Here is a 14,349-nt window from a genome sequence, read left to right as displayed (position 1 = left end):
AAATACTTTTTTGTAGTCAGATGTTTCAGACCTTCAAAAAACTTTTTAAAGATACTGAATTTTTATATTCACTTTCATTGAAGACTTTATTATCCTTTCCCCTACCCACACCCAAAACACTTCAAAAATTCATCAACTTAATGCATGGCATTGCTTTATGCACAGTGAGTTATCCTGTGATTGGCCACAAAAGCACTGAAATAGGATGTTAAAAATGTGTAAATGGTTCTGTTCCTTTCTCTGTGTGTTTCTGCATATGTAGCTCTATGTAAATAGCACCTATGGCTCTAGTTCAGTCTGGGTAGACAAAGGTGGTACATAAACTGAATTTTTTTTGGTAGATGCGCATTGTATAGGAATAACTTAGATCCAGGATTTGTATGTAAACTTTTTAGTGACATGTATTTTCTGCTGCTGATTCAGCAGTTTGAGACTCTTGTCTCAGTCAGTTTTATCTTGCAAATGATATGCTGAAGCATCAGTCAGATTGCACCAAAAGTTTTGGCAAAGAAGACACAATCCCCTCTGTCTTCCCCAGATTTTCTAGTTCTGGCTATGGAGTGAGTCACAGGCAGTCTACTGCTCCTTGATGACTTACATCTTTTTTTTCTTAATTGAAAAAAGGGTTAATCACAACAGATGGAAAGGTAGATAGAAGAGGTGGGGAGGAAATTGCTTTTTTGTGTGCATAAGTGTGTGTGGCAGATTATTCTAATCCATGATTACTGGGTTTGTTTTTCTTGACTGCATTCACAACTCTGAACCATTGATTGCAAGTCTGAGAAACCTGAAAGCCATCATGGATGTGAGTATGAGCTGGCCTTGTAAACCATTCCCCTTTTTAACATGAGGAGACTGACTGCTTCTCATAAGAATGTGTCTATTGTTTCTCTGCCCAGATAAATTGATAAGAATGCTCTCTTTGAGGAAGGTAACAAGGGTCTGTTAGTCATTTGAGATGAGTGTGTGAGCCAAATCCTGTTTCCTTTCTTTGGGGTAGTAGTAGCTACTTCCAATCCATTTAACAAGAATGCTTTGTTTTACTACACTTTTTGTCTGATCTGTGTTATCTCACTACGCTGAAGAAGTACCTGACTCCTCTGTTAGAGAGCTTGTCTTATTTCTGAAGAATCGTTAATTAACTCTTTAGAAATAAATTCATTAGCTCAAGGGAATGTCTTCTGATCTGTTGAGAAAGAAAAACCAGATGCGGTTCTCCATCCATCTACTGACACATGTTCCTATGGGTAATGCCTAAGCAACCCCAAAATAAACTCCACAGTAGCCTGTGGTTGATTAAATCCATCCTCACAACTGAAAAAAGACAGTCATGATTCCCCCCAGAAAAGAAATGTGCAGAGCTTTTGCAAAACTTGTCATTTTTCGTTTGGTGGCTCACTATCCAGGGAAGGCTGGGAGAGTTCCAGGCACTTTCCAAAAGAACTGCCTCTGGCCTTCCAAAAGGCGTATGTCCTGTGTAGTTTAGCACTTATTTTCATGACTTGGGCCATCTTAGCATCTCTTAATGAGGTGATTACTCTGGCTATACTTCTGGACATGGCGGAATCAAGCTTGTAGCCATTACAGTGTGGGTTGTCAGCCAGAAGACCTCAGATGATGAACCCTTAAAGGGTTCATCAAATTTTAGTGCCTTTTTGGCCAGTCATTAAAATCTTAAACTTCTTCTCTCCCATCTGGCCCTGTTACACATACAAGTAAAACTTTGGAACTTTTTCTGTTACAAACCAGGTGGGAACAGTTTTCTGGAGAGAAGAAAGGGAAAAAAAACCCAAATCCTGTCCTTCTGTCCAGTTGCACTTGAAGGAAAAGGCTGGAGCACACAGCTTTCAGAGATTCCTTGATGGAAAGGACAGTTTTAAACAACCACTACTGTACTGACTGCCCTAACTAGTTGAACTAAAAGGGAAAGGTATCTCCTGTAGGATTTGGAAAAGGTCTCTTGGTATCTGCACAAAGTTACTTCCCATTCCCTTACTTAAATTTAAGATTTTCTTCAAAGACCCTGCTGCCTAAATCTCTCTCTGCTGTGGCTGTATTCTAAGCTCTTGCTTATAGTGAAAATGATAGGTTTCAGAGTAGCAGCTGTGTTAGTCTGTATTCGCAAAAACAAAAGGAGTACTTGTGGCACCTTAGAGACTAACAAATTTATTTGAGCATAAGCTTTCGTGAGCTACAGCTCACTTCATCGGATGCATCATTGAGAGAATTGAGTGGATCTGGAAGCAAAATTTTTGCCCTTAATATTCTCCTTGGACAAAGTCCCTAAGTGGCCCCTCCTTACCAAATCCTTTGTTAGGCAGGTTGTCCTTATGTGGAACCTTGAGTTTAGTCTTTTACTCTGCCTTATCTCCCTTTTGACCTTCTATGTCCCTAAGGCTGCCAACCTTTGAAATCTTTTTCTTTGCTACAGTAGTTTCTATAAGAAGGGTCAATGGCTTGGCAGCTCTGCCCTTTTGACATCCTTTGCTGCTGCACAAGACAAGGAGAGTGGTTTTAAGAAATTTGTCTTTTTTCCCCTCCCCTAGGTTTTAATGGAATAATGAGAGAAGGAGAATGACAAAACCGGGTAACACTAAATGAAAACACCCACTCTTGATCTGAAATTCTGTCAGAAGAAAATTAGGGTGTTCAGTTATTCACCTTAGAGGCCTGGGAAAGGTAAAGCCTCTAAAGGTACCTTGACTTGAGAGTAATGGGAAATTCTGTTTGCCCATAGATTCCCTGTGGGTTGTAACCACTTCTTGGGTAGAGAGAAGGGAAGCCTTGGTGAAACGTTTGCAATGAAGCAGTTTGGTTTTCCGTAAATTATTTCACAAATCATTCCTTGGTTAATACTTGCAGCTCAGATGATATTGCAGTTTGATTGGTACTTCTCCCTTTTACTTATGTAATGAGTTACTGACCCAAAAGATTTAGTCTGAACTTTGAGATGCAAAAACATAATTTATGGGTAAAGCTTCTAATTTAATAATAGTATTAATAAAGGGAAGGAAAGTAGATCATGATTTGACTAAATCTGTCCCCCTAGAGAGGATTTCTTGCAATGAGCTCTTTATAGGGCAGCAGTAGAGGGAAGGAGGTAAATTGGGGGGTGGGAGGAAGAGAGGGAGAGAGAAGAGAAGAACCTCAGGCATGCCCACCCAGCTAGTTTTTGTATCTGACTTTTTGTGAAAAGATCCATTCATGGCCAGTCATTGTTAGGGTACTGTGTATACTCAATGAAGGGGTTGCAGATAATTTTGAAGTCTGCCATTTGGTTTCTGGCACATAAACGGCATTTTTTTCTAATGTGATAGTTCTTAAAATCTGTAATTCAGTTTGTGTGACAGGAGGAGACTCTGGCTTCCATACCATGATAGTACATCACTTAGCAATAGGTAGTTCCAGTTAACTGAATTTGATTTTGTACTTGTTCATCTTTATCACAGTTAATTCATGCGATTAACTAAAAAAAAAAAATTAATACGCTATTAATCGCACTGTTAAATAATAGAACACCAATTGAAATTTATTAAATATTTTGGATGTTTTTCTACATTTTCAAATATATCTATTTCAATTACAACACAGAATACAAAGTGTACAGTGCTCACTTTATATTTTGATTACAAATATTTGCACTGTAAAAATGATAAACAAAAGAAATAGTATTTTTCAATTCACTTCCTACAAGTAGTGTAGTGCAATCTCTTTATCATGAAAGTTCAACTTACAAATGTAGGGTTTTTTGTTACATAACTGCACACAAAAACTAAACAATGTAAAACCTTAGCGCCTACGAGTCCATTCAGTCCTACTTCTTGTTCAGCCTATTGCTAAGAGAAACAAGTTTGTTTACAGAGAAACAAGTTTGTTTACATTTAAAGGAGATCATGCTGCCCATTTCTTAATTACAATGTTACTTGAAAGTGAGAACAGGCATTCACATGGCACTGTTGTAGCTGGCATTGCAAGATATTTACATGCCAGATGCGGTAAAGATTCATATGCCTCTTCATGCTTCAGCCATCATTCCAGAGGACATTCTTCCATGCTGATGACTCTTGTTCAGAAAAATAATGCCTTAATTAAATTTGTGACTAAACTCTTTGGGGAAGAATTGTATGTTTCCTACTCAGTTTAACCCACATTCTGCCATATATTTCATCTTATAGCAGTCTCGGATGATGACCCAGCACATGTTGTTCATTTTAAGGACACTTTCACTGTAAATTTGACAAAATGCAAAGAAGATACCAGTGTGAAATTTCTAAAGATAGCTACATCACTCAACCCAAGATTTAAGAATCTGAAGTGCCTTCCAAAATCTGAGAGGAATGAGGTGTGGAGCATGCTTTCAGAAGTCTTAAAAGAGCAACACTCTGATGTGGAAACTACAGAACCCGAACCACCAAAAATTAAATCAACCTTCTGCTGGTGGCATCTTTCTCAGATGATGAAAATAAACATGCGTCGGTCCGCACTGCTTTGGATCCTTATCAAGCAGAACCCATCATGAGCATGGATGCATGTCCTCTGGAATGGTGACTGAATCATGCAGAGACATATGAATCTTTAGTGCATTTGGCACATAAATATCTTGCAACACCGGCTACAACAGTGCCATGCAAACGCCTGATCTCACTTTCAGGTGACGTCGTAAGCCAGAAGCAGGCAGCATTATCTTCTGCAAATGTGAACAAACCTGTTTGTCTGCGTGATATGGCTGAACAAGAAGTAGGACTGCATGGACTTGAAGGCTCTAAAGTTTTACGTTGTTTTATTTTTGAATGCAATGGGTTTTTTTACATAATTCTACATTTATAAGCTCAACTTTCAAGATAGAGATTGCACTACAGTACTTGCCGTAGGTGAATTGAAAAATACTATTGGTTTTTTACAGTGCAAGTATTTGTAATCAAAAATATAAAATGAGCACTGTACACTTTGTATTCCGTGTTGTAATTGAAATCAATATATTTGAAAATGTAGAAAACATTCAAAAATATTTAAATAAATGGTATTCTATTATTGTTTAACAGCTCGATTAATCATTTTAATCGCGTGACAGCCCTAATTTAAATTGATCTAAGAGATGTAAGATGTAGAAATCAGGACAAAGAAATTGTAGGCATTGTACTGGAATTAACTCAGCATAGTTAGTACAAAGATAGTGGAGCTTTGGGGGCACATTTCAAAACTTAAATCAGACTATGAGGTGTTAAATGTACAGGCCCAAAAAAAACAGATTAAGTGTAAAATTACACTGTAAGGTGGTGGTGATGTTAAGAATTAAAATAAACATAAGTAAGGAAATTCAGAGTTAGGCTCCCTCAGCAACTGTACCTTAGTTCTTTTGTTGGTTTGTATGATGGCCATCATTAAATTAACACCTATAGTAGCTGACACTGATAACAAAAGCTTCCCAGTCCTAGAATAGTTGTGAGATCTCACATATCTCTGTATGTTAACTTGCTAAATGTTTATATGTTTACAACTACCATATTGTATATTAATATATTTAACTATATTCATATATAGAAAGACAAATGTTGACTGTGGACCATCTACAATAAGCAATTCTCTCTTTCAAAATAGACCTGGATCATTGAACTTCATTATATTTTAGGGTTTTTTTGTAAAATATGTGCTCTACTTCAAACAGGAATTAATTCAGAGAAATCATATGGCTTGCATTATGCTGGAGGTCAGACTGAATGATTGCATTGGTCCCTTCTGGCGTTATAATCCATGAATCTATTAATTTATTCTTGTGATGACTTAAAACAAGTCTGGCCTATTTAATCTTTAGGTTGAGCACTTTTTAACATGGGGGAGTATTGGCTTTAGTGTGTGTATTTGGGAGCCTATGTTCTGTTCCTTATGTTCTATGAATTGTGTGTGGTTAACACGTATAAAGGATATAAGCAGCTATGTGTAGTCATGACTTGCACCAATCAGGGACTGGGACTTTAACTTTGAGATTTCAAATGAAATGCGTTCTTTGCCAGTTATTTTAAGGCATTCCAATTGTTTGCCACAGGCCTTCGTGGCATGTGGTTGCTTCCAATTACCCTTTCTTTAGTCTGTAAAATTTATCAAATGGAAAGAATTAATAAATATGAGACTTAACCATGGTTGTTAACACAGCTCCTTCCCCACTTTTTTTGAACAGTTCATCACAAGTGATATTTCTGACTTCCAAAAAAAAAAAGTAACAGTAAAGGAAAATTCTGTAAATCCATCATCCTGAAGCTGGTTTTCAGCTTTTTTGGCAGCACAAGTATCAGAAGTCCAGTTATTAAAATGTTTCTGAAATACAAATCATAACTTGCCAAATCTTATGGAGTTATTCAAAATATCTTAAAGATAAACTTATCAATTTGTAATTTTTAGGAACTTGTTTGTTTATGCATTGCAATATTCATCTGCATTAGCCATTCCCATAAGTGGTTTGTGTATAAGACCAGTACGGCATTCTGTTTGTATGATGTACTATAGCTACAAGGTAGTCTGTAATAGAAGGCTTTTTTGGAGAATATTGGTTGTTTTTACTGCGTGGTTTTTATAAAAAAGAAAGTGAGATGAACTGTGGGGAGGGATTGGGAGAACTTTGGAATGGAAAATCCTAGAAAACTAAAACTCCAGTCTGTTTGCAAATCAATTTTATCATTTGTTTAGTTAACTTATTACTTCGTTGCAAACATTTGTGGAAATAGTATCAACTTCTTTGGTGCACAGTGCTGGAAGCCTACATGCACTTTCTCACTTCCAGCCATTTAATGAATAGTTTTGTAGTTAAATTGCTGAAATATCTTGACATTTCAGTTAATATAGTTTTCTTGGTTAATATATAACCTGTTATAGTTATAACCTGTTATAGTGTTAAAGTTATTTAAAATCAACATGTTATTGTTATTGCGTTTCCATGCCTGCAGCCATGACACTTTATGGTATGTCTTCAGATCACACAAGCTAGGAAAGCTTAGATTGGGTCAGTGTTTAGACTGGAAACCGCCATGGAAAACCTACTTGATGTAGAGAACTGTTCTTGACCATTCAATAAGTGACATTCTTCCCTCTGAGACAGAACTGAACCAATTCCCTAATCATAGTTTTAGGATGTTCTGTGCTAATGTTTAAATTAAAATTAAAAACGAATGTCTTGTCTGTCACAACTGGCTGGTTAAATTGACAGTAATGAAGGAATTTGTTGTTTGACTAGTAGAATAGAAATTTTTAAAATGTATGGTGTTGCTACTACAGCCATATATTCATTGCATTCAGTTTTAGGGCTATGTGTTGTCTCCCCGATCCCTCTGTGAGTTTAAAGTAATATGTTTTGAAGGCAAACATGGTAGACTGTTTCCTTTCCACCTTAACTTTTCTTAAAGCTATAAAAAGCAAACACAAGGAGCAGTAGGAGAGAGGGAGATAAAAATATATTCATTCTTAAAAGTACTGGCTAAGTACTGCACTTTCTATCAGAAACTTAAGTGGCTTGAAAATAGAAGATGAACTCATTCCACTAAAACAGAAGAGAAAACTGTGTGTATGATAGGAAAAAAAACCTAAAATTTTCCACTATGACCAGTTATTATCTGAATCTATTTCTTAAGAAGCCTTACCAATAGCACCTTGCAGATTACTCATATTGGTATGAAGATGTCTGTCTACCCAGATAGTTACATCACCCTCAGCACTGTACTCCTCCCAAAATTTAAATAGGATCTGAGAAGTTCCTGTGCCCAACGCTGTATCCTTCTAGGAAGAAGAGGCTTAACTCAAGACTCCAACCTTCACTGAGCTGGTCAAATGATGGCCTGTCCCCTGATCTATGGAGGGGGTATGAACACTTTCCAATAGCAGTCAGGTGAACTAGAACCTCCTTGAAGTGTTTGGGCCTTGGTCCATGCATCCATGTGCTTTTTCTGATTAGAGCTGCTGATAACAATAGACTAATCAGAGTTTACTGTCGATACCACAGCTGTCCCCAGTAAAGTGATCTTTCTAAGTCTTTCAACACTTCACTCCTTCACATGTCCCCATGAGACAAACCAGTTTCCCTTTCCCCTTCCTCAAATGTCCATTAATGAAGAAGACCAGTATGGAACTGTGCACTCCAGTAGGAAAATATAAATAGCCCTTTCCACCTCCACCTCTCCCCCTTGTGTTCCCCCCCTCCACACGCACATTCAATAGGTACAGATGCATAATATATACTGTACCATTAATACGGACAAACTAAGGGCATGTGTACATAGTGGAGTAATGTGCACTCTGGGGATGTGCTTTTTGTTGCGCATTAATTGATACTGTTTCAAACAGCACTACATTAAAGAGTACTAGAAAACTTTTAGTGCCCACAAGCGAGATCTGAATGGACCAATTAATGCACAACATGTTAGTGCACTTAGAAATCACTTTCCTGTAGTGTAAAAAGAAAAGGAGTACTTCTGGCATCTTAGAGACTAACCAATTTATTTGAGCATAAGCTTTCGTGAGCTACAGCTCACTTCATCGGATGCATACCGTGGAAAATACAGTGGGGAGATTTATATACACAGAGAACATGAAACAATGGGTGTTACCATACACACTGTAACAAGAGTGATCAGGTAAGGTGAGCTATAACCAGCAGGAGAACGGGGTGGGGGGGAGAAACCTTTTGTAGTGATAATCAAAGTGGGCCATTTCCAGCAGTTGACAAGAACGTGTGAGAAACAGTGGTACCTCACTGTGTAGACAAGCCATAAGAAAATAATTGAACAAGAATTCAAATATTCATAGAACCCTGTTAAAACCTCTAAATTAATAACTTCATAAGAAAATCTGCACAACTCATACTTAAGAGGAGACAGGTTTGTGCCAAGGAACTGAATCTGAACTGAGAAACAGAAAAATGGGTTTGTGACGTAGTGTTATGCTGCAGTGTTCAGAAGTTTTCTCTCAGAAGCACCCAACTCCCAATGAAAATCTCTCCCTAAAAGCTGTGATGAATTAGTATGGGCGCTTATAAATAATCACAGAATATTTTTCTGTTTTGTAAACCAGTTTCTTGTCCTCCTGCTACTGAGATAATTAAATGTTAAAAAAGTGCAGGGATTCATATTGGAGAAGAGAGGGGATGAGAGATGCAACATCTGTGTAAAATTAGCAAGATTACTTGTTTGGCCATACTTGGCCCAAAAACACATTTGGAACAGCTGACCAAAATTAGGAACACAGCAGCATTCAATGGAGTTGTAAAATGTGAAAGGAATTTCTGTAGTTTTCTTTAATAAATCAAATACTGTTACAACTTACAGAAATGCAAACTGGGGCTTTTTGTGGGTTATAGAGGAGCTTGACACTGTGGAGTGAGACTTACTGAAGGGACAGTTGACAATTGGAGGCTATCATTTATTCTTGAGTTGCTGCTGAGTCATTCTTGCATGTGATATTGGTTAATTTTTACCGAGTTGGATAAGGATTGTATGTGACTGGTTATGAATAAAACAAAAACAGCCTTCCATTTTAGTTTAACGTGGTGTTAGGTTTAGATTTGTAGTTAGTTAAAGGGGGGAAATGTACTGCTATAAGTGGCATTATTTTCTGTGTTTGGGGTTAGAATATTTGGGGGGAGGTATGACGAAAGGTGCAAAGGAGAGAATACATCTTAGTTCACAAACCCATAGCTATTTACTACTGTGTATTATCTGAGTCTGGTTTCTTCTTAATCAGTTTCAGTGTAGCTGAAAAATGGGTAAAGTTAACATATTACATGAAAATAAACAAATATACTCATCAGAAATTGGTTACTAGGAAAGAAAATAGCCTAGAATGTAATACACAAACAAATTGTGTATTTTTTTTTTTGTAGGTGGAAGGGGAAAATAAGAATATATTCTTATCCCTAAAAAGTATTGATGGCTGTTGCAAAACAGGGTGGGAACAGGGATGTTGCATGTTTCTTGATATGTTTATTTTCACTTCTCTTTCTTTTACTGGTTCACATCACTGCTCATTCCCACTCTTCCTGCATGATAATAAACGGTGCCTTTTTCTTTCATTTTCCCACTACTACTCCTCCCCAATTCCTTCATTTTCACAGCATAATGTTTCTGTGGGACATCCCATCAGGCAGTCCAAGCGTCACATTGACTTCACAGAAGAGGAGGCTGAGCTGACACCTGTAAGTTATGACGTGTCTGTCTGTGTCTCTCCTTTTTGTGTGCCTGTGGCTATACCAGTGTCCCTTGTAATTAGAAACTGCATCAGTGATTTGAGCCTTAGCCATTAACACCTCAGCAATGGAGACTGTAGTGAGCCTGTATCATAACCTGTAGCTTTTTGCAAACTTCCTTACAGTTGATCTTTCCCTATCCTCTAGCAATTACTTCCCAAATGTACTAGTTTGAGTAAGCTATTTACGCTCTAATTAAAACAGCGTGTTAAGCCTGATTGCTGATAGCAAAGCTTCAGCCCTTCCAAGGGAAGGGTGCAATAGGAGATTTCTCCACTAGGTGCGTTCTATGATTTATTATGATACCTCACTTTTATACAGTGCTTTCCATCCATAGATCTCAAAGAGGTTTACAAAGGAGGTCAATGGCATTGTTCTGGTTTTACAGGTGGGGATGCTAAGGTTGTGGAGGTGAAGTGACTTGCCCAAGGGTCACCCAGCAGGCTAGTGGCAGAACCAGGTCTAAAATCTTCAGTATTTATTTATAACACTAGAATAAAAGTATAAAAACTCAATTTGGTAGGCAAGTCTTTTGTCTACAGAATTTAATGTATTTAAACTTATTTACATTTTTTAGTCTTTCAAATTAGACTTATTTTTCTTCAAAAGTACGATGTAATTTTGAATCTTAAAATCTAGAGTCTGAAGACTAGGAAATACTATTACAATTTGAAATTACAGTACAGTGACCTTTACATGGAATTTTCAAGAGTGTCAAAATGTGGGTTTTTCTTATCAGATGTCACTGTTTCTGGTCACATCCCCTTTCTAAATTTTTGTCACCGAGAATAGATATAATTTAAAAATGGAATTGTAAAACATCTTTCTAGTTCTTACAATGAATTTGTAAAGCATAAGTTGCACAACAATGCCCTCAGCTGGCTAAATTAGGCAAACAGTTTAGTATTCATAATATATTTTAATAGGGCTTGATAAACCAAGAGAATCTCATGAAAATAGAATATTATTTAGATTCAATACATAGGTTTTCTGCTTTAGTCATAAAAGTAAAGTTAAAAAAACCCAAAATCCGAAACCTGATCAGTCATGTTAGTCTTTGGAAAAACTTCTGGTGAAAAACCATTTATTCATAACCCAGTGTTTTACATGGACGTTTTTCAGGATTCTTCCTTTTGGTAAAGTCATTGTAGAAGATAAGTTAGACAAGAGCACAGCAAATGTAGATATCCTAGTAATAGATGAATTTCTATATAAAAGGAATTAATCAGTCAACTGGATAATGGCATACAATACTCCTGCTTTATTATTTTCCATATGTATAGAATAATTACTCTGTGAATAGAAAAGGAGGACTTGTGGCACCTTAGAGACTAACCAATTTATTTGAGCATAAGCTTTCGTGAGCTACAGCTCACTTCATCAGATGCATTCGATGAAGTGAGCTGTAGCTCACGAAAGCTTATGCTCAAATAAATTGGTTAGTCTCTAAGGTGCCACAAGTACTCCTTTTCTTTTTGCGAATACAGACTAACATGGCTGTTACTCTGAAACCTGTACTCTGTGAATGAAAATATACAGAAAAACCTATATGGGTTTTCTCCTTGCAACACTAAGTAGGAACTTTTCTGTGTTAGTCATTTGGTTTTTGTTGTTGTTCTTGCTGGTCATTCTTTCTTACATCTGTATATTGACTTAGTTCTTATTTTTTAAACATCTGATTAATGGCTTTACTGTTACTGTTTGTTCATGCAAAATTTGTGATTAGGTTTTTTTTGTCTACAATATTTGTGATCTTTGTCATTGGTAAATGTCTTTTGCTGTGATGTGCTGTTTTCCATCTGTCTAAGTAATGGACCAAGAGCAAACGGACCAAGTGCAGTAAGATTACAGAATGGCTGGGCAGAGTGTAGCCTTAAACATCTTTTATGATTTTTTATAGTGTATTTGAAAAAATTGCTTTGTAAATTTCAATAGTTTTATGTTGTCATTGCAGTATATTTCTGTAGACTTGAATGAAGTAGCACTGACTGAATTTTAAAGGAAAAAGTTTAGTGGGGACCTCATCCATTTACAATGTAGATGACTTCATAAGAAATGTAGCAAGATGTTCTGCTGTTACTGAGATCCACACATTTTCCATGTACTGTGGTGAATCATTCCATAAAGAGAGCCTTAAAAGGATGTTGTCTGTGAAACTTCGAACAGGCTTTAGATATAGATTAAATCTACTCTGTAACAGAAAGCTAAGAATAGCAAGTTAAAGAGCAAGTTCTTAAGCAATGTCAGAAGATTTTTTGGGGGGAATAATTGTGAAATTTGCATCAAACTGTTAATATTTACGTAATGTCTATAGTGACAGTATAAAGAATATGTAAACTTATCTGTTTACAGTAGTATAGTATTTTAATATTTGGATAATGTAAAGGCTATAAATCTGTCAAATAATACATAATTAGATATATCAGATGTACTTAAGGATCATAATTTAACATAAGTTTTTCTAGGTATATTCCACCTTTTTCTGAATGGAGAGATTGCTCCATATAGTATCCTTCAAGTTTCTAACTTCAAAGGAGCAGCCTCCTTAGATAAAGGAACTGATATGAAATAACCAACTAATTTGCATTCAGTAAGGTTGGGCAATGCACTTAAGCCCTAGTTAACTGGGTTTTCATGTCTAATAGTAGTGTGTACGTAGGCTTGGAAGGATTCGTTTTTTGTCGGTAAATGTCAATTTCAATGAAAAAGTATTTCCATTGATGATCATTGAAATTTACTTATGGGCAAAGTAAGAAAAATGGTGCTTGACAATTCTAGTGTTTGATTTTAAGGACATTTACTTTTTGGACAGGTGATGTTGGCAATTTGTGATTTAACGGTTATAAAGCTATAACTTTTTGAATCTCAATGCCTACGGTCATTAAATAATTGTGAGACCTCCCATGCCCCCCATTGTCTGATTTTTTTTTCCCCAGTGGTTTCCCGCAATTCTGAAAATTTAAATAGATAAAAATTGGGATAAAAAGCTTAAAAGCCATAATTTTGCACAGCTGTGAAAGTTTAAATAGATAAAAATAGAAGAAAAATGCTTAAAAATAAATATCGATATCTATTGAAATAATAAAAAACAAAATAATTCTGCCAATCTTAAGTGTATGGCATGTTGTGTAGTAACTCTGAGCATCATATTCTCGCAAGATGCTATATTTTATGTGCATATTTTAAAAGCAGTTTTTTTCCTAAAGAATTCAGTTTGTAAATAGGTTGATGGACAGATTTTTGTCTATATGTATAAATTTGCAACCCAGGATGCACGTTTTAGACATGTGACTGGGAAGAAGTAATCTATTCCATTACTGTGTGAAACACTTCGGTGCGTGTTGGAATTTCATGCAGCCTTTTTTCTTTGACTTGAAGTTTGTTCCTCTCTTGAGCACTACCAACCTCAGGAATTAAAAACAGTCCATTGAGTTTATTAAAAAGGAAACTGCAATTCTTTGTGAAAGGGGAGGGGAAACTGTTTGGTTTGGGATATTCAAAAGATTTTCTGCTGTAGTTCAATACACTTCAACACAGCACTTTCCAGTGATCATCATCATGCTATGTGCGAGTCCTCTGAGTCCATCTGTTTTATCTTGTCTAACAAAGACTTCCTTACAATTTTGTGTCTCATGTTTATTTTTGGGAAAGCTAAAGCTCTTACTAGAATCTTCAAAAGTCTTAGATGATTCATAAATATCCCTTTGAGACAGATGGGAGTGTCTTTTTTTTTTGTTTATAAATTGAGATTAATATAAATATTTGCAGTCTCAGTCTGAGCTGTTCTTTGTTTATAGCAAAGAAAAAATGTGAAGCAGACCAGCTCCATTCCTTTCTTTCAAATAGGTTAAGACTACCAAATTGTAACTGAGTATTTCGCTACCATGGAAGGAGAAATTGTCAATACCAGTACGCAGGCAAAAGATTTGTGGTACAGCTAATAATGTCACTTGACATGTACATTAGTTTTAATTACATTCTTACAAGAAAACACTGACTGAAATGGTACATATGACCTTTTATCTTATTTAGCTGTCAAGTACATGTAAACAGTAGGGTGGAAGTGTTTTGTATAGAAGTTGATACTCTAAATGCTTGAAAACGTGCTTGGTCATACTGCTCTA

General features: G+C 36.3%; 1 protein-coding gene across 5 annotated transcripts in view; it reads left to right on the top strand.

The window, feature by feature from the left end:
• RAPH1 (Ras association (RalGDS/AF-6) and pleckstrin homology domains 1) overlaps nt 1–14,349 on the top strand; it is a 159,273-nt gene that overhangs the window by 89,966 nt on the left and 54,958 nt on the right. For 3 of the 5 annotated variants that reach the window (XM_084642611.1, XM_084642609.1, XM_084642610.1), the window contains one exon: nt 10,094–10,174. The exons of the other annotated variants lie outside the window; for them this stretch is intronic. In XM_084642611.1, coding sequence (XP_084498737.1) covers nt 10,094–10,174 — 81 coding nt within the window. The remainder of the gene's footprint in view (nt 1–10,093; nt 10,175–14,349) is intronic. 5 annotated transcript variants of the gene reach the window in all.

This window comes from Lepidochelys olivacea (assembly GCF_965140295.1).
Source record: "Lepidochelys olivacea isolate rLepOli2 genome assembly, chromosome: 11".
Lineage (NCBI taxonomy): Eukaryota > Metazoa > Chordata > Testudines > Cheloniidae > Lepidochelys > Lepidochelys olivacea.
This window is presented reverse-complemented; position numbering and strand designations above follow the sequence as displayed.